At 46.5% G+C, this 24,929-nt stretch overlaps 2 protein-coding genes across 11 annotated transcripts in view; both read left to right on the forward strand.

Annotated features, from left to right (window-relative positions):
* FAM20B (FAM20B glycosaminoglycan xylosylkinase) overlaps positions 1-3,865 on the forward strand; it is a 33,386-nt gene extending 29,521 nt beyond the window's left edge. For 4 of the 9 annotated variants that reach the window (XM_039485555.1, XM_039485554.1, XM_039485553.1 and 1 more), the window contains 3 exons: positions 1,336-1,395; positions 2,635-2,766; positions 3,603-3,865. In XM_039485555.1, the coding sequence (XP_039341489.1) occupies positions 1,336-1,395; positions 2,635-2,766; positions 3,603-3,834 (424 nt within the window). In that variant the 3' untranslated portion in view covers positions 3,835-3,865. Of the gene's footprint in view, positions 1-1,335; positions 1,400-2,634; positions 2,826-3,602 lie in introns of those variants that run through there. The other 5 variants (XM_039485559.1, XM_039485560.1, XM_039485561.1 and 2 more) reach the window with 5 other exon arrangements.
* Positions 3,866-15,193: 11,328 nt separating this feature from the next.
* On the forward strand, positions 15,194-23,519 carry TOR3A (torsin family 3 member A). 2 transcript variants are annotated; one of them, XR_005583476.1, is made up of 7 exons: positions 15,194-15,443; positions 16,307-16,420; positions 17,774-18,039; positions 19,101-19,276; positions 21,033-21,157; positions 22,442-22,747; positions 22,812-23,519. XR_005583476.1 is itself a non-coding variant. In XM_039483607.1 (6 exons), exons 1-6 carry the CDS (start codon positions 15,209-15,211, stop codon positions 22,687-22,689), a joined length of 1,164 nt encoding a protein of 387 aa, XP_039339541.1. In that variant the 5' UTR covers positions 15,194-15,208; the 3' UTR covers positions 22,690-23,519. The 2 variants fall into 2 exon arrangements, 1 of the variants encoding a protein (XP_039339541.1); XM_039483607.1 differs by having other exon boundaries at positions 22,442-23,519.
* Positions 23,520-24,929: the final 1,410 nt, after the last annotated feature.

Below are 24,929 nucleotides of genomic sequence, written 5' to 3' on the forward strand. Positions count from 1 at the left end.
GAAGACTTAACCTTGGGGTTGAGTTACCAATGAACTACCATGATTGGTAGCTAACTTGAGTTTAAAGCACCTTTTTTGTCATCTAGACAGACCCTTAGAAGGCTTGAAAATACCATTTCCTCCTTGTTACTCTTGGCCTTTCTTCCCATTTAAGTACTGGGTTCTCCTGCTCCTTTCTCTTACTGTGAGTATTTCTAATCTGTCTGAAATAAACATGGCTCAGTTTAATTTTCATTGCTGTTTATGCATCAGCCCCTTCAATGACTCCTTCCATGATGCCAGCAGGGATGTATTCCGCTTTAGGAATATTAGTTAATTGCTGCTGCTCTCAGATGGCTTTTGGTGGATCCTACAAAAATGGTGGCTTTTTAAAATGTCCTGACATTAGAGTGGGAGAGAGTTCCATATTAGTCAATGGATAGCGATGGTGATAGTCATGGGTTATGTCTGTGCTTTTGTTATAACTACCTGTGTTCACATGCTTATACCCTTCTGAAACAATTTCCTCTGGGGGCATCTCAGCCCCAGAAGTGAATTTCTTCTGACATTTTGAGTAAAGTCCCTTCAGCTGTCTTTGAGTTACTGAAGTGTGAAAAAACACTCTGATGTTTTAAGGCTTTTTTATGCTTAGCAACTCAGATGAATAAAACAGGTCCAGATTTTGCATGTAAATGGCCCTTGTTAAGGAGCAGGCTCTCTGTTAGGCTTGTGAAGAAATTCTTAAATTAAATTTATAAGCGACTGAAAAATAACTTCTGTGCAAGTTTATTTGGCATCTATTTAAATGGAGCCCAAAATTTACTATGGAGTCCTTTTGGCAGTTCTCCAGCTGAAAGGGTGATAGTGAGATTTAGATGGGTTAGAATTGATCAGCATTTTATATCCCTGGCCTTCAGCTCGAGGTTGGCTAACTTTGTGATCTACATGTGCCAAACGGCTGTTCCTCAATTCAATCTCTGTCCAGGAATGTCAGGGAGCTGATAATCTCATTCTTTGTCCAAACTGATATCCCACTTGTTTTCCCCCTTAGCTCAGCAGTGTGGGCTACATCACTACATTTCTTCACAGCTTGTTTTTAAAGTGCCTTGAGATGGCTTGGCAGGGTAAAGAACTCTAAAAGCTAAAGCTGCTGCTGCTCTTTGTTGGGTACGTTAACAGAAATTGTTGGGAATTGTCTAATTGGTCATGGGCTGAGAATGTTTTAGCTTAACTGATTTGAGTTGTTGGAGCATGGAATTGTTTGGTTATTGATTTCAAATTTCTTACAGAATCTGCTGAGGTCGGAAAGGGTGCTGAGTGTTCATCTGGCTCACCTGCTTCTAATTTGTTTTTCAGTTTTGGAAACCCCTCCCTGGATGAGAGAAGCATCCTAGCTCCTCTTTATCAGTGCTGCATGTAAGTAAGTCACAGAGAAGCCATTGAGTTTATTTGTATGCAATTGCCAAATCTAAATCAGGAGCACACAGAAATTCATAGCATTGAAGCCCTCTGACAGCCGGTAGACATGCAAGTTATACACAGAACTCTTCTAGGTCACTGGTTCAAATTTACCTTTGATCAGTAATGACAAGTAGCTTCCATCTGCAGCTGTTCAGTGGCTTATATGAAATGAGCTGGTCTCTGGCCAGTTCCTGATGGACAGATGTTTGCATTGGAACTCTCACTGACAGAAGCCTGGGATTGGATAGGCATGGTAACTAAACCACCCTCATTCCTGATGTCCCTTCTGAGGGCTGTGGTACAGTGGCAAGGCAGTGTGTAGAAGCTTGCACTGCTGCTACCTGTGCGGTTCTTGGTTTGGGTTATCTGGAGGACTTGAGACTTCAAAACTGCTTGTCATTGTGCTGCGTAGAGGGAAGGGTGTTCTCTGTCTGTGAGGCCTTTTTCTTGTCCCTTGTCTGTGCCTGCATCCAGGCAGAGTTCTTCAGGGTATCCCTTGACTCCTTAGAGCAGAGGGCGTTGTCTGGGATTCTCTGTTCGCTGTCCCACTCTGAATCCCTCATTTTGTCCCTGTGACCTGCACCCCCATCCTGCTTTTTTTCATTTTTTGTCTCCTGAAACCTATTGATTTCTGGGTTCTGTGGCCCCATGCTTACCTGATGGGGCAAGCCTTTCTTTGCTTTTGTGGGCGCTGCTCTCCATGTCCAGTTAACAAATAGGCTGTATGTTGCATGAGCACTTAAAAAACCCAAACAAAGAAAGGAAATCGGTGCAGTAGTTTGCATGAATGTAATACATCAGGGCAACGCAAACGGAGAAATGAAAATCACATCACTTTTTAAAATAGGCCAGTCAATTGAGAGTTCCTTGAGCTGCCCCTCGAGGGTTCAGTTTGTCTCCTGAATTCTTCAGAGTCTCTGGAAACCAGGAGCTTTGCAGAGTACAGAAGCTCAGCTCCTCAGACTGCAAGTACAGCCAATACAGCCCTATATACTACAGCACATTTGACCTACCTTCTTTTGTAACACCCCTGGTTTCTGTAGCACACTAAAGTCTGCAGAAAATTGAAATTTCAACAGGAGCATGAAGTAAGTAAATAGAAACGCTTTAAAAAATGATTAAACATTTCCTTAGCTTTCCCTAGTAATTTTTGTAAATGTTTTCTTTTTCTTGTTTTGTGTGGCTCCTTTGGAGTCTGTGTCCTCTACTTCAAGTTCCTCCAAACACAGTCCTAGAGGAGAGGTTTCCAGAGGCAATTCCCCTTCCATCCTTGCAGAAGATTGAACAGCTCCCTGCTCTTCTGGTCTTCATTCTCACTGAGCCCAGGTGGTCCATGGACAGCTCACACCTCTAGGCAGGGAAGCCTGTAAACAGAATGTTCTATGGTAGCCATGTGAATGTGCTCATCTGTTGCAATTGTTTTGACTGCAGAATTCACAGCTTCCTCTGGGGATAGGGAGTACCCTGTAACATGGGTAACACCACCCTTCCCTAACACTCAGTGACAATGATGCACTCCAAAGGGAGCTATGTGAGTCAGGACATCAGCTGTGGCAAATTGCTACAACATGGCAACTTTGATGGGAGGATTCCCAGGAGACTTCCCAGAAGAAAACAGTTCAAATGTGATAGTGTGAAAAGATGAAATGGCAAAGTAGAAAGAACATTGCTATGTACACTGACTTGGTAGGGAAGGTTAATCATCTGAGTCTTTTCTCATCCATGACTGATTGTTGGTGGTTGAAGTTCTGACTGGAGTAATGCTGAGTAAAGCATTCTTCAGTTCTGACTGGAGTAAAGCATTGCTTTGGATTAGCAGTCAGACCTTCCCCAGCTCTGTCTGGGAGGCCTTCAGACTGATCTAGCTGCTCTCTTCCTGTCAGGAGTTTTCATGGAGCAATTCTTAGAAGAATTGCAACCTATTAGATCACTTTCCCTTCACCTTCATCTGCTACCAACATTTTAGGTCTTGATTATGTTACAGTTACAATCCTATTTGGGAGGGCGGAGCGATACCCAGTTATAATTTGCTCCCATCTATGTAGGCATAACCATGTGGTAACTGGACTCCTCAACGGAGCAGCTATATGGTAGTGCTGATGGGACCTTAGACTGAAGTCTTGTGTGCACTAGTGTGATGTGTGCTCATCTTTCTTTTCCAGCATCCGGGTTTCCACCTGGAACAGACTGAACTACCTGAAGAATGGAGTGCTGAAGTCTGCCTTAAAGACTGCCATGTCTCATGACCCCATCGCACCAGTGCTCTCCGACCCTCACTTGGATGCCATGGACCAGCGGCTCCTGAGCATCCTGGCTACAGTGAAACAGTGCACAGACCAGTTTGGTCCAGACATTGTGCTGGTGGAAGACAGGATGACACTCTCTCATTTGTAACTTTCATGGAAAACAGATGAAACTCCCTTTTAAAAAAAAAACAAATGATAGAAAAACAGCACAATCGGTTCTGAATGGCTATGCCCAGGATGGACTGGAAATGAATGGAAAAGCTCCTGAGCCAGGGAAAAAAGTGATGGTGGTCTTTATCTTTGGCTGATAGCAGCTAGAGAAGGTAGAGCGTTTGGGAGCCCTTGGACAGCCCTGTAGCCACAGTGGTAGCTTCGCCGTCGTGGTGTGTCCATTGTTGGCAGTGGACATTGCACTGGGAAAACACAACTGCTGGTGTTAATGGAAAAAAGAGTGGAATTCAAACAGTAATACGGGGCTGGTTCTAGAGGGGACAGTGGAGATGGAATATTAGGGTCCTCTCCCCATTCTCTTTCCACAGCCACCCACTCTTAATATGCTCTTATGAGGTCTTAGTCCAATTCAGGGTTGTATATAATCAGCTGTGAGCTGGTTAGGCATTTCACTGCCTCTTTAAAAAAAGAGGAAGTGGTAAATAAAATAATTATTAGTGCCCCTTAGTACCACCTACTGGCATAGAAAGTTCTTGCGAACACCAATGGGGTGGGAGATGGTGTGTCTGCTGCTCAGTTATCTTCTTGTTAATAAGATGCTGTGAAGAGGGATCTGCTTCATATGTGATGATGCTTCAATGTTAGCACTGAAGTGCTAGTGAAAATTCATCCATGCAATTGGAAGGTGAGGAGATGGCAAGCTCTTTTTACAGCACTAAGATCCATCCAATGGCTGAGGATTAATATCTGTTCCCCAAGAAATTACTACATGGACCAGCATACTTTCTGTACATAGGGAATATAGCAGAGCAGATATCCCCATGATTCTATGTCCATATTAACCAAATTATCTTTGTTATAGCTGAGAAGCAGGATGAAATCTGTTCTCAGAGCAGATTCCGCTTAGCCAGATCATTCTTCTTACAGTAGGCCCTATAATGGGGTGAGCAGAGTATGTAATACAAACTAGGAACAGGCTTCTTGTTGAACTACACAGATAGCCAATAGCTGTGAACAAAGAGCCTGAGGATTACAGAAAGTATTGGCTGCTGTGCCTATGGTGTCGAAGGGCTTACTCCCCACCACTCCCAATGGCAATCACAGTTCTCAGTGCTGTTGGTTTTGTAGAAGGCCAGACATTGACTTTCATGACAGAGCTAAACTGAGCGACTTCAGTTGGCCTCCTTCCTTTTCCCAACTGCTCCTCTATAATTCATGCTGTGATATACTGATTCTCTGATGGTTGTCTTGGAATTCTACCTTGTGTTAGTTTGCGGGGCATTTTTTGTATGGCAAACTTGATGGTCATGAAAAATGCGTGCTGTCTATAAGAGGGTATGATGGAGGAGTTCTATGCACATGTTCCTGTGCATTTGTCAATGCACCTCTATTTTGATTTGTAGCTGTCCTCTTCTGCTGGTCCTGTGTCATCCTCTAGCAGAGATTTCAAACTGTTATAGACTAGCTTGAGGCCACAAAACTCATCCTTTATGATAAATTGATTATTTAAATCCATGGCTCCAGAAGCAAAAGAGGATTTTTTTCAGTACAGTCCCACATCTACTGGCCGTGCATCACTTTGATGTGTGTAGCTAATATAGTACACAAAAGGATCAATAATCTTACTCAAGCTTCATCCTAGAAATAGCAGGGTTGGGGGGATGCTTTTGTATGCACTACTTTAGATGATACAAGACAAAGTGCAGCAAGTTGATCTCCATTTCTGTGCTTTCCCTGGCCTCCTGCGATTTGTTTGTTTCTTTAAATCTGTTCTAATTGCTGATTTAAGAATCTCTTTGGCTCTGCCATAGTGTGGAGATTGTCCTTTCTGTTGCAGGTGTTTATCCTCATGAAATGCAGCAAGGTAGAATAGAAATAAAGAGTAACTCCAGTGTTCTAGCTGATGCACCTGCTGCCATAGCCAGTCTAGCAGGTATAAGTGGAAGAGATTACATTGAAAATGCAAAAAGACCAGTACTTGTGGCACCTTAGAGGCTAACAAATTTATTTGAGCATAAGCTTTCATGGGCTACAGCAATTGGTTTTATTCAAGGTGAGGGTGTTTACACAACCTGTCCTGAGGAACTGGAGATGCTGTTAATAGGCTAATGCCTGATGACACTTATCTCCTATGGGGACCTGGGCTCACATCATGATTAGAGCATAAGTGAAAGAGTCTGGTCTTGTTCTAGTTCCCCTCTGGGCATCATCCATGTCACAAACCCGCTACACATGTAGCCTTAGGACTGGAATAGTAGTGGGTGCTACAGGAAAGGACTGAAGTGCATTGACAGCTGAGAGAGAATTTTGTATAATACTTATTGACTTTAAACTAGTGCCTATCATTTCAGTTTCACGAGCACTGAATTCATTCTTCAAAGGCAAACTTCATTTGGTCAGTGAGTTCTTTCCTACTGTGTGTGAATTGTTCCTCCTGGCTTCCATCAGAGCAGAACTGCTTCAGCATGAACTAGCTTATTGTGCGTGGGGAGTGTTGGCTCTTTTCTCCATCTTTGAGAGCCCTCTTCTGCCACCCTCACTGATCCCAGGTAGTGCCTTATTCTGCGAGTAGTCTTACTGATTTCAGTGGGGCTACTTATGGAGTAAGGTACTACAACTCTACCCCGATACAATGCCGTCCTTGGGAGCCAAAAAATCTTACTGTGTTATAGGTGAAACCGTGTTATATTGAACTTGCTTTGATCCGCCAGACCGTGCAGCCCGGCCCCCCCAGAGCCGCTGCTTTACTGTGTTATATCCGAATTTGTGTTATATCGGGTCATGGTATATCGGGGTAGAGGTGAACTTGGAATGAGTGAGGGTAACAGAATTAAGCTTTGGTGTGCATTGGCATTCAATATTTACTGTGAAACTGAAGATAACTTATTCAAGGAGAGAAGAATAATGAATGGTGTGGCTTGCATGATCTCACAAATCTGTTCTTCCCATCTGTTTTGAAGCATAAGCCATGACATTTCATGGTGCGGGAAGAATCAAATATGTTGGGTGGGATTGGGAATTTAATTAACAGTTGCTCACTTGCATTTGGTGATGGGTTTTTGTTTAAAACTATGATCTTGCCACAAAATGAAATTAGTGTAAAGAGCTTTCAGTTTGCTTTCTCTCTGGCTTCCAGAGTGAAAAGTGAGTTGCAATGAGTTGAGATTTACTAGCCTGCTTTCCTGCACTGTGACCGTCAGAGAATTAAAGCACTGCATCTTGGTTAACAATAAATGGAAAAGGGGTGAATAGGCAACTTTGGAGAAGGGTGGAAGCAGGAAATAAAGGGATGTTATGATATGTTACCTGTGAAGGTCACTGGAAGAGCCTGCTCAGGGCTGGAGATGAAGCTAACAGAAAGAAACACTGTGTCCTTTCTTACCTAAAGCTAGGCTACCCCAAAGTAGAATTTAAAATGGCATCCTTATGCCAGTGGGGTCTGTCTTGTACCTTTAAAAATGGGCATCCCTCATTTGTAAGAGATGCTAGGCTTTGTCATTGAGATTTTCATGATGTCCTCTTATTCCAGTTGTCACAGTCTACAGATGCACAGGCGGTACATGATTGGCCCCAGATGTTCTGGGGGTATTAATAGTTACGGTGCAGAAATCAAGAACTAATTAAGTCGAGCTTTATTAGTCTACTTTTATTTATCTCCTGCCTGAGTCGGCAAACAGGGTGGAGGAAACACTCTAATTTGCTCTTCTGTCGGCATGTAATGAACTGGAGTGTGTCTTGCCAAACAAACTTCAATTAAAAACTAATTTATTAAGATGGTAACTTATTTGTTGTGGCAGCTGGAGCTGGAAAAAAACACTTGTCTTGGAGCTGCCAGAGGATTGCCCCGGGGAGCAGCTGCACAAATGAAGGTTGTTAGTAAGAAGAGAAAACAAATGCAATCCTGACTTTCTATTTGTGTTCCCCAGGGTCAGACTCTGCATAAAGAAACTGTGTGAATAAAAATTTTAATAAAACATTGATGGATTGTTTAAGTCTCTCTTGCTCTGGTTTCCTAGCACACAGTGGCTTAAACTGTGTGTTGTGCTACTATATTTGGTGGTAGTTTCTTAAAAAATGGGCTCTGGTAGTGCATTTTTAAGAAAGGGACCGCGTGGAATGTGTTTGCCAAGTAGCAGTTCAGGTTAGGAGAGGCATGGCCAAGGAAATGCATCTGCAATGGACTCATCAAAGGAATGCACACATGTTCAAGTGGTCTCCCGAATGCAATTGTTTTGGCATTAGAAAATGCACCCCAAGGGTCTGCATCAGGAAAGGAGCAATTGTTCTGTATTGCATCATTAGACCAGTACACACAGCTGTCAGCAACACGTGCATTAAATTGGCAGCTATTTATGACTGGCTTCCAACTCCTATTGTGGCTGGAAGCCCTTCTGAGAGAGAGAGAGTAAAGAGAGAGTCAGGAAAGTCCCTTGTCTCCGTAAGGCTCGGACTTAGTGTGGCCAGATCATGAGTTAGCTTCCTGGATTACCCCACAGTATCAAGTTTTTCAAAGGTACAAGTGTGACATGCACAATTCTAAATGAGAGTTACATGGAGATCTGGAGGGAAATGCATAGGAAGCATGTTCTATCTGTGAGGTCTACAGGGACCACAACAATATGATTCCTGGAGTCAGGCACCTATCAGAACCTTCTCAAATGCAATGTGGTTGTTGACCCTAGGTTGCATTTGGGACCTTTGACTTGGCTTGTGGTGCCACATCCATGTCAGCATGCAAACAAGGATGTCTGCTTTCGAAAAATAAAATGCACCAACACAAACTCACATTCTGATGCCCATTTTCACAACTTTGAACTTTACATCCACTTCTTTCTGCTCCTTTGCATTGTGTAACAACAGTATCTCTTTATATCCATCTCCACTGTTTTACATGCCCGTTTTGCCCCTTGGAAAAGAAAGGACCCTTGCTGCTTTTCACCAGTTCAGCAACCCATATAAACTACAACAGCCGTTAGGAATTTTTCAAATTAAAATCTTACATTGAAGTTTAACCTTTTCTTTAAACTTCTGTAAAAACTTTTCTCAAATTTTTCCTTTTTTCAATATTTGGCAAAGCTTAAATTAAAAAGTTTTTAGCCTGTTTTGAAAACTGCTGCTTCAGTATCTTTGCTGTATTACTGCTGTGTAGCTGTATCCATCTGGCTGTTGATAAATTTATGCAGTGGTGTTGTAGCCGTATTGGTCCCAGGATATTAGTGAGACAAGGTGGGTGAGGTAATATATTTTATTGGACCAACTTTTGTTGGTGAGAGAGACAAGCTTTTCAGCTTACAGACCTGAAGACCACCATCTTGTGTCTCTGATAAATTAAAGGAAATACAAGTTGTACCAAAGCCAGGCATGATCTGGAGAAGGGTAAAAAGTGAGGTGACAAAGTTTGCAGATGATACTAAACTGCTCAAGATAGTTAAGACCAAAGCAGACTGTGAAGAACTTCAAAAAGATCTCACAAAACTAAGTGATTAGGCAACAAAATGGCAAATGAAATTTAATGTGGATAAATGTAAAGTAATGCAACATTGGAAAAAATAACCCCAACTATACATACAATATTATGGGGGCTAATTTATCTACAACAAATCAGGAAAAAGATCTTGGAGTCATCATAGTTAGTTCTCTGAAGATGTCCATGCAGTGTGCAGCAGCAGTCAAAAAAGCAAACAGGATGTTAGGAATCATTAAAAAGGGGATGGAGAATACCTTATTGCCCTTATATAAATCCATGGTACACCTGCATCTTGAATACTGCATACAGATGTGGTGGTCTCATCTCAAAAAAGATATACTGGCATTAGAAAAGGTTCAGAGAACGACAACTAAAATGATTAAGGGTTTGGAACGGGTCCCATATGAGGAGAGATTAAAGAGGCTAGGAGTTTTCAGCTTGGAAAAGAGACTAAGGGGGGATATGATAAAGATATATAAAATCATGAGTGATGTGGAGAAAGTGAATAAGGAAAAGTCATTTACTTGTTCCCATAATATAAGAACTAGTGGCCACCAAATGAAATTAATGGGCAGCAGGTTTAAAACAAATAAAATATATGGAGATATAACTATCTCATAGAACTGGAAGGAACCCCAAAGGATTATCAGGTCCAGCCCCCTGCCTTCACTAGCAGGACCAAGTACTGATTTTGCCCCAGCTCCCTAAGTGGTTCCCCTCAAGGGCTGAACTCACAACCCTGGGTCTAGCAGGCCAATGCTCAAACCGCTGAGCTATCCCTCCAAGTTGTTCTTCATACAGCGCACAGTCAACTTGTGAAATTCCTTGTCTGAGGAGGTTGTGACGCCTAGAACTATAACAGGGTTTAAAAGCGAACTCGATAAATTCATGGAGGTAAGTCCATTAATGGCTATTAGCCAGGATGGGTAAGGAATGGTGTCCCTAGCCTTTGTTTGTCAGAGAGTGGTGATGGATGGCAGGAGAGAGCTCACTTGATTATTACGTGTTAGGTTCACTCCCTCTGGGGCACCTGGCATTGGCTATTGTCAGTAGACAGGATACTGGACTGGATGGACCTTTGGTCTGACTCAGTATGGCTGTTCTTGTGTTCTTTTAGCCAAACTTTTTGGTGGTGCTGTGGTTTTTGTTTTTTTTCTCCTGGTGGGAAACATCTGTCTAGTAGACTTGAACTGAGAGCTCAATTATCAATCAGCTGCTTATCATTCTCAGGCCACGTTTAGGCAACGGCACTACAGTGCTGCAGCTATGCTGCTGTCGAAACATAGTGTAGACCCTTCCTAAAGCAAAAGAAAGGGGTTTTTCATCAATGTAGGTAATCCACTTCCCCAAATGGTGGGAGCTAGGTTGATGGAAGAATTCTTACATCAGACTAGCCACACCTACACTAGGGGTTAGGTTGGCCTAACTATAGTGCTCAAGGGTCTGAATTTTCCATAGCTATGTTGATCTAACTTCTTAAGTGTAGACCAGGCCTCAGTTATTGATCAGGACTACATGTGAATAAACATCTACAGATGAAAATCTCCAAATTGGTGATCAGCCTCTCTTCCCGCTGGGAATTGTTTAGGCCAGTAGCTCTCAAACTATCCAGACTACTATACCTGTTTCAGGAGTCTCATTTGTCTTGAGTACCCCACATTTCACCTCTTAAACTACTTGCTTACAAAATCAGACATAAAAATAGAAGTGTCACAGCCCAGTATTACTGAACAATCACTTATTTTCTCATTTTTACCGTATAATTATAAAACAATTTGGAATATAAATATTGTACTTACAGTTCAGCGTATAGTATATAGAGCAATATAAACAAGTCGTATGAAATTTTAATTTGTACTGACTGCTAATGCTTTTTATGTAGCCTCTTGTACAACTAGGCAAATACTTAGATGAGTTCATGTACCCTCTGGAAGATTTCTGTGTACCCCTAGGGGTACGTGTATCCCTGATTGAGAACCACTGGTTTAGACCCCTGCAGCCATCTATCCTTTAAACTCCTCCTGCCGCCACTCCCACCAAAAGAACTAGCAAAGATTACAATGGATTATTGAAGTTTGGTCCAAGAAATGCAGAAAAAGCAATAATTCCTTTTGTGTTCTTTTCAATGGGTTGTTTGTATTCTTTTCCCACCAGTTTCATAGAATCTGCCCTTGAGAATGACCACTCTTCCTCCCCGTGCCCACCTCTTGTTGATTAATGAAGTAAGATCACATCTAGGCATCTGCCAAGTCCCCCTATGTTCACTGTATTTTAGTGCTATTTTAACAACATTGTGTGTGTGTGTGTGTGTATTATAAAGACAAACCCGCTTTAAGCCCTGCAAATAGAATTGACACTAAAATTGTATTTTAAACCACTGTAAATATAGCTTTAATAATTTTTGGTGTTTTACTCTTTATTCAAGCATTAAAAGTAGAAAGCCACTGGCACATGGAGGCTAATTGAGAAGCTATTAGCAGGTGATTAACATAGGGCTACATGCAGTGAAACTAGCTCAGAACAGCCCTTCTGTTTATCTGGAATACCTGGTTAGCTGACAGGTTTCAGAGTAGCAGCCGTGTTAGTCTGTATCCGCAAAAAGAACAGGAGTACTTGTGGCACCTTAAAGACTAACAAATTTATTGTAGCATGAGCTTTCGTGAGCTACAGTTCACTTCTTCGGATGCACAGAATGGAACACACAGACAGGAGATATTTATACATACAGAGAACATGAAAAGGTGGAAGTATGCATAACAACAGACTTTGTTGTTATGCATACTTCCACCTTTTCATGTTCTCTGTATGTATAAATATCTCCTGTCTGTGTGTTCCATTCTATGCATCCAAAGAAGTGAACTGTAGCTCACGAAAGCTCATGCTACAATAAATTTGTTAGTCTTTAAGGTGCCACAAGTACTTCTGGTTAGCTGACAGTTTTGGATGTCCCCCAGGCCGGATAAACCAGAGTGTATTGTCCCATAATATTTAGCATATTGGCCCATCTCTTAACCTGGTTAATAGGTGCACAGTCAGCACGTTGCTGAAAAGCAGTCATTCTTCTGTTTTCCTTTTAGCTCCTGTGGAATGCAACCCTTCTTCAGCAGCCTGGATTCTGCTGTGATGCCTGAGCTGGTGACCTATCAGATCTGTCCGAGTACCATGGAACCAGTGTATTGATGGTCAGTTAACCATTTTCTTTTTCCCCCCAGTATTTTGATTTGCAAACTTTCTTTTCCTTTAGAATCTGAAAACTCTGTGTCCTGGAATGTTTGTTATTTTTGGTGAGTTTCTTCCTTCTCATGCAGATGTTTCTCAATCTAAGGTCTTGTCTAGACACATAGTTGCACCAGTTTAATTAAGGATGTTTTTAAAATTGATGGAGTTGAGGCAGACACTTCAATTAGTTTAAAAATGGCTTATATTGGTTTAACTCAATTTGGTAAGGAACTGACTTCAATTAAGTTGACATAAGCCAAGTTTAAAATGTGTCCACACAGGGTTTTTGAACTAGTGTAACCAAACCAACAAGTTTTTTAACCTATTTTAGTTAAACTAGTTCAACTGTGTGTGTAGAAAATCCCTAAGTCATAGGCAGGTTAGCTTTAAATCAGTGCTCATTATTTTAGGCAGAAGGTTAGAAGTGTTAAGGTTTCATAGATTTTTTTTTTAAAAGCCCAAAGGGACAATTATACTTTAGGCTGATCTCCTGCAAAATGGGAAGTTTTTCTTTCCAACCCACAGGACAATCCCTGTAGATTGTGACCACAGTTTGTAATATTTGTATCAACCTCTAGAGGGCCTTGTATTCCACTGGATGGCTTTCTCACTTTGGAATTGATCTGGTGTATAACCTCTGAAATGAATGAATTGCCAAGCTTATTTAAAAACTGACTGTTGCACTTCATGAGCAGTTGGACGTGCTTAATATTCATTCCATGTTTTGGGATTGAATCTCAGGCTCTAAGCTATGGAGAGGCGGAAGTGGATGATGGGAAGGACTGGAATATAACAAGTGAACTTGAACTTGTCCTCTCCCAGTCCTCACTAAATATAGGTGCTAGTCTCTCACTACTCACTAGGCTGTGTCAGACAGCAACTGGATTTATAAATGATTGGTTGCTATTTACAGACTCAGTCTCTAGGCTGCATTTCTAACTGCACCCCGCTTTTCTCCAATATTAAAGTCTTGCTTTATTTGCAATCCTAGAATCTCCTTTCTGTAAAAGCACAGGCCAGGCTAGCCTTAAGAGAGAGGGTTTATGTGATGGGGGCTCCTTCTTCTTGGACCAGCTAAGATTGGGTGTGTTGTGTGGCTGTCTGTATATTATACTGTATACCAGTGCTCTAGAACGTGCTAGGACAGATGCAGCTAGGAAAGGATGAATGTAACAGAGGCCTCCCTCCTCCCAAAATTCATGTTCCCAGAAATCCCAGCTGATGCCAGGATCTGGCCCTATCATTCTGCAAAGCAGCTGTTAAAGCCTCAGGATCTTATTGTAAATCACTAGGATGCCCAGACTGTAGAGCAGGGGTCTCAAACTCAAATGACCATGAGGGCTAGTTAATTGGCAGGAGGGCTGCATCACTGACACACACCCTCACTGCCCCTAACCCTGCCCCCACTCCACTCTTCCCTGAAGTCCCCACCCCAACTCCACCCCTTCCCTGCCCCCAGAGGGTGCATGAGGGGTGTGGCAGGGGCTCAGGGCAGGGCTTTGAGGTGCAGCAGAGGGTGGGGTGCGGGGGGTGCAGGCACGGGCTTAGGGTGCAGAAGGGCTATGGGAGGCAGCAGGGGGTTGGGGTGCAGGCTGGGGGCTCAGGACAGGAAGTTGGGGTGCAGAAGGGGTGTGGGATGCAGCAGGGGGTTCAAGGCAGGGAGTTGGGGGTCGGGGTGCAGGAGGACTTCGGGCTCTGGGGTGGCAGCAGCACAGGCCGGGGCCGGGGCCAGGGCAGGCTGCCGGCCCTGGCCCTGCTCCCCCTCCTGGAAGTAGCTGGAACCGTGTTCCTGCGGCCCGCGGGGAAGGGGAACGCGGAGCTCCGCACGCTGCTTGCCGCGCCTCCAGGTACCTCCCCGAAGCTCCCATTGGCCGCAGTTCCCGGCCAATGGGAGCTGCGGGGAGGAGGCGGGGCCGTGCCTGGAAGCCGAGCAACACACGGACAGAGCCCTCTAGCCTCCCCTCCCCCCACGTGATGCCGGCTGCTTCAGGGGCGGCGCGGCGCTCGAGGGGCCGATCCCGGGCTGTAGTTTGCTCACCCCCGGCCTGCAGGTAGGCGGAGGTGGGGTGCAGGCGCGGGCCGCTCGGCGCGCTGCAGGAAATAGCCCCGCGGGCCGCCTGTTTGAGACCCCGGCTGTAGAGCATCTTGTGTGCAGGGCGCTGTGGGCTGGGTCAATGGGACTTGCCTGTCTTAGCCCGGTGCTGCCCTGGGAACCCCCCGGGGTGAAAGGGGGCAGCTTTCACCCCGCCCGCGAGGAACAATGCTCGTCCGAGCAGCAGGGAAGCACAACGGCGGGTACCTGCCGTATTGTCCCAGCTGCCGGGCCGCCTCTGGGGCTACCCCAGCTGCCGTTCCCCTCCCGCGCGGCGAGGCGGAAGCCCCGGCTGCGCTGCCCCGCGGGTTGCAGCAGGGGGCCGGGCCCGGCCAGCGGGCTGCCCGTGCGGCTTGCACGGGGCTGCAGAGCAGGTGGCCCGGCGGTGCTTTGTGCGATTGCTCCGGTGCAAACGGTCGAGCCGCGCTGGATGTGGCCTGGCCCTGCCCGGGCGATGGGTCGCTCCCTGGGGGCGTCCCTCGGCTGCGTGGGCGAGTTGGCCCCACCCCCCGCAGCTCCGCTGGCCGGGGGCGGGAAGTGAGCTGGCGCTGGGGAGTCCGGCTCGCCGCGGCCATGGCGCGCGGGGCTGGGCTCCCGCTGCTGCTCTGCTGCCTCGGGCCGCTGCTGTGCGGCGCTGCGGGGCGGAGCCGGGCGCCTCGGGACGCGGAGCCGGGCGCCGCCGCGCCAGGGGTGCCGGCGGGCAGGGCCGGGAGCGACCCCTCCTGGCAGTACTGGCGGTACGTGGCCTGCCGGCTGTGGCGGGAGGGCTGCGAGCAGCCGCAGGAAGAGGCCAGCCGGGAGCCGCAGGGTGAGGAGCTGCCCCGTCTCCCTCCCCTCGATCGGGCACCTCGCCGTGTGCCAGGCCGCCGGGGGATCTTTGGGCTAGCGGGATGGCTCGGCCAATGCTGGGGGAGAGAAAGTGCTGCAGGGGAGCTACGGGCCCGGACCATCCCATCCCATCCCATCCCAGCCTCTTACAGCAGCTGAGGATCTGAGTCCGGAGCTTTTTAGGTCCCACAGTTAAGAAGAGGGGTTGTGATCTGTTCTGCAAATGCCCGGTCTCCAGGTAGCTGTGCGTGTAAGATATGGCGTGACCGGCTTCTTTTGTGTGTGTTTCCTATTTAATTCCTGTAGCTGTCAGTCACATGTGAGTTTTCATTGCTGTCTTCTGTACCTCAGCACAACCAGAGAGGGCCCCCCAAGCCTTTGCAGTAAGCAGACATTGCTGAGCCAGGCTGCGAAATGGGATTCATTTGTATGGGCTCCTACGCCAAGAGGCATCCCTTGGGGAGAGGTGGTGTCCCATCTCCAGTGGGATTAGCAATTTCCCAGCCTACATCCCTAGCACAGGGGTGTGATGGGATTTCGCCATTTTGACTGAGTGTCCTTCTCAGATGTGTATGTAATTACGGTCGGTAATTGTGTAGTTACTTTGGCTTCACCCAGTAGCTGCAATGTGCCATTTGAGTGACTGCCTATCTACCCATGTCAGTCCCGCCCCCCCCCCCCCCCCGAGTTGTGCTATGGATGTGGACTTTGGTGCTGCTGGTAAATTGATAGGAGATTTACCATGGGTCTGTGGGGAATTCAAGGCTGATAGGGCAAGGTTTATCCTCAGGAGGCAGACAGCCTGCTGTACAATTTCCTTTCTCACTGCTGTCTCTTTCCTAGGTTGGAGCTTGCCCCTGGTGGGTCAGGATTATCTGGAGATCCTTTCCAGCTGGTACTGCAGATTTGGAAAGTGCTGCGAGACAGGAGACTGCAGAATAGCCAACAACATCACAGGTAAAGGCCCTTGAGATAGAGGATGGTCCAGAGTTTAAGGTGCTAGTCTGGAATTTAGGAGACCCCTGCTCTTCTTATGACTCCCTGTGTAACCTTGGGCAAGTCACTTAGTCTGTATGCCTCAGTTGTCCATCTGTATAATGGGGATGTCAGTATCGCCTGGCCTTAAATTCTTTAAAGATTATGAGGTGCTCAGATGCAGTGGGAATGAAGGCCAGAGAAGTACCAGAGACAGAATGTGTGTGCATGTTTCCCTGTTAGCTGGAGTGAAACCTCTTAATTCCCAGTTCCTAGAACTAGGGGCAAACCTGTGTGAGGTTTTTTTTTAATTTTTAAATCAAATTTTGGGTCACAAAGAAGTCAGAGAAGTCGCAGTTCTTAGCCAGGTGTTGTATATGCCTCAGTGTTCCGTGAGTTTAGACAGTTCAACTTCAAAACATTTTCTGTTCTCTGACGCACAGACCCTCCTTTACTCCATGACAAAATCTTAGCCACACTGTGCAGAGCACTTTCCAGAGCGGAAACCCTGCCTGTTCCTGCCTGTAGTCTCCTGCACACCCAGAGCACATGGAAGGGGGAGGAAGAGCTTGCTCAAAGAGGGTCTGCTAAGCCCCATCCCTTTCTCCCAGTCCTGACCTGGACTACGTACAGGGCTCAGTATCTACCGTCTATGTGAAAATGTCCTAAGCTGTGACTGGGTCTGGGACTTCAGTAATCAACGCAAACAGTGATTGATACTTTGTACTTCTCTTGGAGCTTCTATCTGGGGATCTTAGTGCCTTTTTGCAAACGTTAATGAACTAAATACCATGTGAAGTGGGTAAATACTATCCCCACTTTCCAGAGGGGAAAAGAGAGGATAAGTGACTTGCCTGAGTCCATGGCAAAGTTGTGAATAGAGCCCAAGAATCCTGATTTGCACTACTGTGATCAGATCACTCACAATGCTGCTTTCCATTCTAGCTTTGCATCTGTAATACCACTGCACAGAGACCCCTTGAATAGGCATACCCTCCAGCAATGCAAGGCAGGTTGCCTAATGCTCTGATGGGCTCAACTTAGAGCAAAAATGCTGCCAAACGTCCTCCCTACTTGTTCCTACCCTAAAGTGATTTTTTTTTTAATTTTAAACAAGAAGTTTATTTAAACAACAAGATGTTTTACTTGAAGGGAAAACTATCTAGGATCGATGTTTTTTGGAGTAATTTACCCCTACTTAGACAGAGGTTGCTCTACATGTAACAGCTACATACAAAAAAGTTATAAAATCGTCCTTGGTTTTACAATGATAAAAGAAAAACATTGATAGGAGGCAGGTTGGGTGTAAGATCGGTGTTTCCTTTCGTTCTGCAGGGTTAGAGTTGGACCTAAGCAGGAGGCTACATGGGCAGCACTTGGCAGAGGATGTCATTCTGAAAGCAGTGCAAGGCTTCCTGGAGACCCCACAGTCAGAGAAGGCTCTGGCTCTGTCGTTCCATGGCTGGTCTGGCACTGGGAAAAACTTTGTGGCCCGGATGATCGCTGATCACTTGTACCGAGACGGGCTGAAAAGCGAGTGTTCTAAAGTCTTTATCTCGCTCTATCACTTCCCACATCCCAAATATGTGGACTTGTACCAGGTGAGCAAGCTCCGACGTTACCAGCCACAACAGCTGTCGGTTGTAGTAGAGGTAACTCAGTCCTAGCCTCTTCAATCCCAATCAAAGGGGCGTTTCTGAATAGGTAGCTATCTCAGACCCCGCTTTTAGTAGAGGAGAAAGCAGGAGCAGAGGCTGTTGGAGGAGCCCTATGCCAGTGTACAAAGTTGTGATACAGCAGGGAGTGGGGAGTATTGACCTGGGAATGTTGCAGGGGAGTTTTACTGGGACTGTCTGCATTGGGGATGGGAGACTTTCCTTGAGGGAAGATACCTGAGCATGTAACCTGAGAGCCCAGGATGGGGGTTGGACCCAGGTGACACCTTTTGCCTGGGTGGGGGGAAGTGGCCAGAGGCTGGAGGAAGAGGCGGCGGGGGGGTGGGGGAGCTGGGTGAGATGGCTGGAGGGCGTTTTCAGTTTAGAGCTGGTTGGGGAAATGGAGGGAGCCCCAGGGCTGAGTGGTGTCTAAGCTCCCTGCCCCCCCCGAAGGACTCGACTGAGGGGTCCTGGTTGTACCTACAAGCTCTGTTTGGGACTGTATTCCTGTCGTCCGATAAACCTTCCGTTTTACTGGCTGGCTGAGAGTCACGGTGAATCGCAGGAAGTGGGGCGCAGGACCCTGACTCCCCCACACTCTGTGACAAAAGTATCAAGTACAAAGTTCCAACCCTTCCCAGCAGGGGCCACTGGCTGTTGGAGAGCCCAATGCCACTCCAGTACTGGCCCCTCCCAGAGGGCCATTATAAAAACTGGTGTGTAATGATTAGTAGTTGGTGAGCTCTGAGCTGCTGGGGCCATTGCAGGGAATGGTGCAGGAGCACTTGCAGTAGAGGAGCTCCCAGCTGCTGTGATCCCAGCCTTTGCCAGTGGGAGTCACAATAGGGAATGGAACAGCAGGTGAGGTGCTGGTTGTGAGGGAGCTCAGTCTTCCTTGGTAGTAGTGTCTGTGTGAAGGATGCAGTAGTCCTGGCAGTGAACACCAGGTGATCTATACACAGGCCCCTCTGCTTGCCAGTTCACACTCTTTTCCTACTGCCATGCAGGTTCAGCTGAAGAAGCAGATAAGCGAAACAGTGCAGCTCTGCAAGCAGTCATTGTTCATCTTCGATGAGGCAGAGAAGCTTCACTCTGGCCTGCTGGATGCCATCAAACCCTATGTGGATCACTATGACAGCATCGATGGGGTGGATTACAGGAGATCCATTTTCCTATTCCTCAGGTGACTACAAGGGACCCTAGGGAGAAAGGGATGGCTCGCGGGGAAGGATCTGCTTTCTCCAAGGTTCATGACAACCTATATTAAAGTCCCGTGATCTGGGAGATTGAGGTGTGGGACGGAGCTGCCCTTGGAAGGCACAGGAATTGAAGGGAAAGTAGTTCTCAGGATTCTCCTTGTGTAGTGGCCTCAAAGTCCACTCACTACAGCTGCTCACCTCTGCCTCATGATGGCTGAACGTAACTGTCTCTCCAGAGCCCATCAGTGTAGCTCCTTAGTTGGCGTGTGCTGCTGACTGTGAGGCTGAATGTCTGCAACCCTCAGGAGTTGACTCCTGGATTTGGCACTGTATCAGTAGCACCATGCCAGTGAGCTGTATCTTAGGAATCAAACCAGTGCCCCCCTCAGATGGTGTAGCCCAGAAAGCTGGGCAAGCATTGCAAAGTGTTTACCTTCCACTTGAGCATCTGCCGCTGGCCACTGATGGAGGCTGGATATACCAAACTAGGCCATTAGTCTGCTGTGGTACGGCAGGTCCCGTGACCTCTACTTAATTCTGATGTTTTAGTCTTTTAGTTTCATCCCTCCCCCACTCCCATCTTGACTACGAGTTTGTCCCGTCCATTATCAGAGATGGCTCATGAACCCCTTGGAGAAGGGAGCGGGGAGTGTCAGTGTGTCCACTAGTCCTACTCTTCTTTGCCTCCCCAGTTCCTAACCACTTTGTACTGGCTAAACGTTTGGGAGGGGCTCAAGCAGCTTTTGTCCTGGGCTCTCTGCCAAGTGACCCCCCCCTTCTCCGTGCCTCCCCCCACGCGCACACACCTTAAGGTGGGGACGGGGCTGACACCTCTCTACCTGGTGCAAGTCCCTCACCAGGGCGGATGCTGTTTCCAGGCCATTCTGACTGGGATAATTTTGCCTGAGATTTGAGGCTTCCTTTGGAAACTTCAGTGCCCGCTTGCCCCCTTTCATTGCACTTGTGCGCTTAGAGAAACAAGCTTTTTTAAAAGTGGCCCCAATGTGTGAGTTCCAGCTGCCCTTCCCCATACAAAGCACTAGTCAGTCAGGCAAAGACCCCAATGTGGGTTTTCTGCCACCTTCATGATCTTCCGGCTCCACTTTCTCATCCACACAAAGCGCTTTCTGGACCATTGCTTCTGGTGGGACTCGTGCCAGTTTCTCTGTCCTTTGCTGACGTCTCTGCAGAAGGGGCTGTAGTCAATATGTTCTGTACTCTTGATTCACAGTGTGTAATAGTCTGGGAGGGTGGGGCCTAATCCTAAGAATCAGGGCTGGGGCATGGAAACAGTTGATCTGGTGAAAAAGTGATCAGTTCTCTTTGCAGGGGGGGAGAGAAAGCAAATCCATGTCTAGGGCCATTGGAAAGGCAGAGCTTTGGCTTGGGGCTACATGAATTGGAGCATTGCCAGCAGATCGAGGGACATGACCGTTGCGGGAAGGGATAACTCAGTGGTTTGAGCATTGGTCTGCTAAACCCAGGGTTATAAGTTCAATCCCTGATGGGGCAATTTGGGGCAAAAATCTGTCTGGGGATTGGTCCTGCTTTGAGCAGGGGGTTGGACTAGATGACCTCCTGAGGTCCCTTCCACCCTGATAGTCTATGGTTCTATGAATCCTTGTGCTACCAGTGGCCCCTGGACCTGGGTGCTGTTAGTGGTTTTTGATGTATGATTTTGTGAGGAATAGACATTAGGATTATTCCAGATAAAGCATTTAACTTCCATTTCCTTCCCAGTAACATTGGTGGGAACATCATCAACCAGGTGACCTTGGACTTCTGGCGAGCTGGACGGGCCAGGGAGGAGATCACCATGGAATACTTGGAGCAGCACCTACGCCTGGAGCTGCTTAAGTCCACAGGTAACTGAGCTAATCGCTGCAAGTCTGCACTGGAGTTCTGCAGTCTGCTGCCCCTTCCCTAGGTGGGACTGGCAGGGAGCAGAGAGACATGGGGACTCATTTTATTGATTGGCTTTTTCATGGCCCTCAAAGATTACTGAATACCCACCCCCAAAATCTATCTTCACTCCATCCTTGGGGAGGTACGTCAGTGACTTGCTTCACAGTCACACAGGCTTGGTGGCAAAGCTGGGGTTTGAACCTAGATATCTTGCGAGAGAGACCAGTGCCTTAGCCATAAGACTGTATTTCCTCTTCTATCTGAGCTACAGCCCCTATTATCATTTAAAAGGGAGTGGAGTACAAGTACCATGAGTAACGTCTCCGCAGCTCAGCCTTAGCCTATGCTATGCTGGCATATCCCACCCAGATGACCACAGGATCCTCTTCCCCTTTCACTCCCGAATCCCTGCTAATCAGTAATACCCTGTTGGCTAGCTGGTCTGAGAGTGGGTGTGCTGACTACTTCCCTAAAACAGCATTGACTGCTGGTGGTGGTATCACTAGATGGTTTCAGACATGTCTTGTGTCCAGAGATAAGTGTGTGTTGTGTGCAATCTGTAAATATCAGCCAGATTTCCTAAAAACAGGATGAGATATGGGGCAGATGTAGCCTCACGATTGCGTGGGCACTTTGTTACTCATGGTGACTATTGCCACCCTGCTCAGGACACGGTGCTGAGCAGAGCCATGTCCAGAACCGGCTGCTCAGAGTGAAGAGAGGCTCAGGATATGCAGGGGCAGCACCGGATCCCCCAGTGCTTCTTCTGGCAGATTTTTCCCTTTGAGTCTCCCTAGTGGCATGCAGCAACATGGCCAGGAATGGGACACAGGCTGTGAACCCACTTGGTTTTTCATGCGAAAGAGTGATTGTGGCTTCCTACTTAGGGAGTGTTTCATGATTTCTGTGTGTGTAATTGAAACCATGAACCTTCCCCTTCCCAAGCTGCTTCTGGATGGTTAGGTGAGCAGTGGCAGAGACTCCCTTATTCGGGGCAGAAGGACCTTTTGTTTAGAGAGAGACGCCTTTAATTCCAGGGCAGAAGAATCAGACACACGATTAGCCAAGGCCCTGTCTCAGACAATATTTTCTCAGTGTTGAACCAGCTTCTCCAGGCAAACTGCACTGTTCTTCTAACATTTGTGCTAGCTGAGATGGATGGAGATCTAGGCGCCTGGAAGACACACATGGTTCTGTTACAAGCTGTGCATTGAGTGCCCTTGTTGCTCTGGTTTTCATTGCAGATGGTGGCTTTGCTCACAGCCACCTCCTTCAAGAGAACCTCATTGACTTTTTTGTGCCATTCCTGCCTCTGGAGAATCGCCATGTGAAGCTGTGCGTGCGGGATGCTTTTCTGGCCCGCAGCCTTCCATACACTGAGGAGGTGCTGGACGAGGTGGTCAGGACGATGGTGTTCATCCCCGAGGAGAAGCTTTTCTCTGCACAAGGTTGTAAATCTGTGTCTCACCGCATCAACTATTTCCTACCCTGAATGTGAGGGGGAACTGTACCAGTGACCAGCATGGCTGCTTACTGCATAATGAGACCTGCTCCTCTTGCATGAGCAGATTGAAAATTCATCCACTTGCACAGTGATGGGAACTTGTGAAGTCCCTCAGAACTTGAAAGAGACCTCCAAGGGTTGCTGTGATTGTCAAAGTTGTGTGGCACCTGTGCAGCATTCAGCTGGTAGAAGGCTATGGCTGGCTATACCTGCCTTGCCTACTTGAAGTTCTGCTCTGAGCTACTTGCTAAGAGATGGAAGCAATGATTAGCTGTTGCCAAAGCAAGATTTCTGGATGGCAAATAGTGGTCTGCTTCACATGAGCAGAGTTGGTCTGGGACCTTGGCTTATTGTGGTGTGAGTGGGATAGCTTAGCACCTTCAATGGGAAAGTCTGAAGAGGTCACAGAAGTCACATCCTTGCTTCTGGGCCTCTTCCCCTGCGGTGTCATTTCCAGCACCTGCAAAGTAAAATCAGTGCACTAGCTGTTGGTAAGACAGTGATGGAGAAAAATCTAAACTTGGCTATGGAGCTATCTCCCATTTGGGGATTGGTCTCAGAGTGAGAACGTGTGTCCCAGAAACCTTCTTACCAAGCCAGCTCTAGGAGTGGATGTCCAGCAGCCTGCACAGATGATGATGCACAGTTTGAATAGAGATTAGGACTAAGATTTCCATCTACTGTGGGCATTCCAGGCGTATAACGCTGACCTTTTAGTGTCCTTGCTCTTTGGTGACTTCCATACAAGACTCCAAGTGAGAGGACAAATAGTTCTTGACAATTTATTTAATATAAAGATTAAAAAACCTTATTTTGTTTGTGCTGTGAAGAGATGTTCACTTTAGACATGCTAACACTTCCCCCCCCCCGCCTTAGACTTGGAACTGCAGACACACTGGCACCTTGCTGTCTATGTCTCCACTACAGCCCAGGACTGTTCTGTCAGGGATAGCATTTAGTGATACGAGCCAGCATCTTCCCCTCACGGAGGCAGCTCTTGCTATGCACGCTCCTCATGCTCAGATTCCTCAGTTTGGCTAAACTACTTCTGCAGCATTCACTTAAGGGAGCTCCCAATTGCAGCAACTTGGCCTCTTGATTGCTCTGATAACTCAGGAGGACCAGAGTACAGGGTGGCTTGTCTTTGTCCATGTCTAGAGCAAAGGTTGGAGAGTAGTGGCTGTGAAGGAGAATTCTGCCATTTGATTACTATTTCATAGACTAGCTAGGATTTTGCTGTTACACATTCTGGCTTTTGGCCAGAGATGATAGTATTACTACAAGAGGGACTGTTTGCTGTCTCAGGTACCTGCCAAATGATAAATAAAAGAAAAAAGCCCTAAAATGTCAACACCACTAAATACAGTGGAATTAGATGAATAATCACTTACTCTGTGAAGATGAGGTGGAACAGCAGACACTGGGACAGATTTCAGAGTAGTAGCCGTGTTAGTCTATATCTGCAAAAAACAATAAGGAGGCCTTGTGGCACTTTAGAGTAACATTTGGGCATAAGCTTTTGTGGATTAAAACCCACTTCATCAGATGCATAGAGTGAAAAATACAGAAAGCAGTATGAATATTACAGCACATGAAAAGATGGGAGTTGCCTTACCAAGTTGGGGGTGGGGCACTGCTAATAAGGCTCATTCATATAAGGTGGAAGTGGCCTATTCTCAATAGTTGACAAGAAGGGGTGACACTCAAAGGAGAATTACTTTGATTGCATTGGCCTCATTAGCACTATAAATGTGGACATCACCCATTTCCAACAGTTGTACTGAGGACGGAGTTCAGCTGCCTGGACATTGTACTTGTGGCTCTTTGATCTATTTTAGGCTTTAAAGAGTCTGACCAGGCACATTTTGTCTAATTGCCATTGAAGTGGATTTTGAGCTCGTATTCCCACCTGGCACATTGGCTTCTAGTTACTAGTAAATGACCATGCATGGCTATAGTACTGTGAAGATGAATGGGCCATGTGGTTCCTTACTGTTTTTCTTTTGGCCAAGTGATAGAGCAGACCAGCTTTCACTGTGTCAAAACAGTATTGCTCTCTCATCCTTCCTAGTTACACCTCACTACACGTCTGTAATTAACTATAAACTAAAGGTTTAGAAGTTATAGGTATAAAAGAGTACTTACACAAACTCTGCTTGACCACATATATTTCCATGCTAGGCAAGGAGTTTACCATCTCTCACCAGCTCCCTACTTGCTTTCATTTC

This window comes from Mauremys reevesii, linkage group 8, assembly GCF_016161935.1.
Source record: "Mauremys reevesii isolate NIE-2019 linkage group 8, ASM1616193v1, whole genome shotgun sequence".
NCBI classification, from domain to species: Eukaryota; Metazoa; Chordata; order Testudines; family Geoemydidae; genus Mauremys; species Mauremys reevesii.

Excerpts from the sequence above, each read along its gene's own strand:
- TOR3A (XM_039483607.1), top strand. The coding sequence starts at position 15,209 with ATGGCGCGCGGGGCTGGGCTCCCGCTGCTGCTCTGCTGCCTCGGGCCG. Across the intron at positions 16,421-17,773 it reads AATAGCCAACAACATCACAG|GGTTAGAGTTGGACCTAAGC; the intron begins GTAAAGGCCCTT and ends TTCGTTCTGCAG. Across the intron at positions 21,158-22,441 it reads GGAGCTGCTTAAGTCCACAG|ATGGTGGCTTTGCTCACAGC; the intron begins GTAACTGAGCTA and ends TTTTCATTGCAG.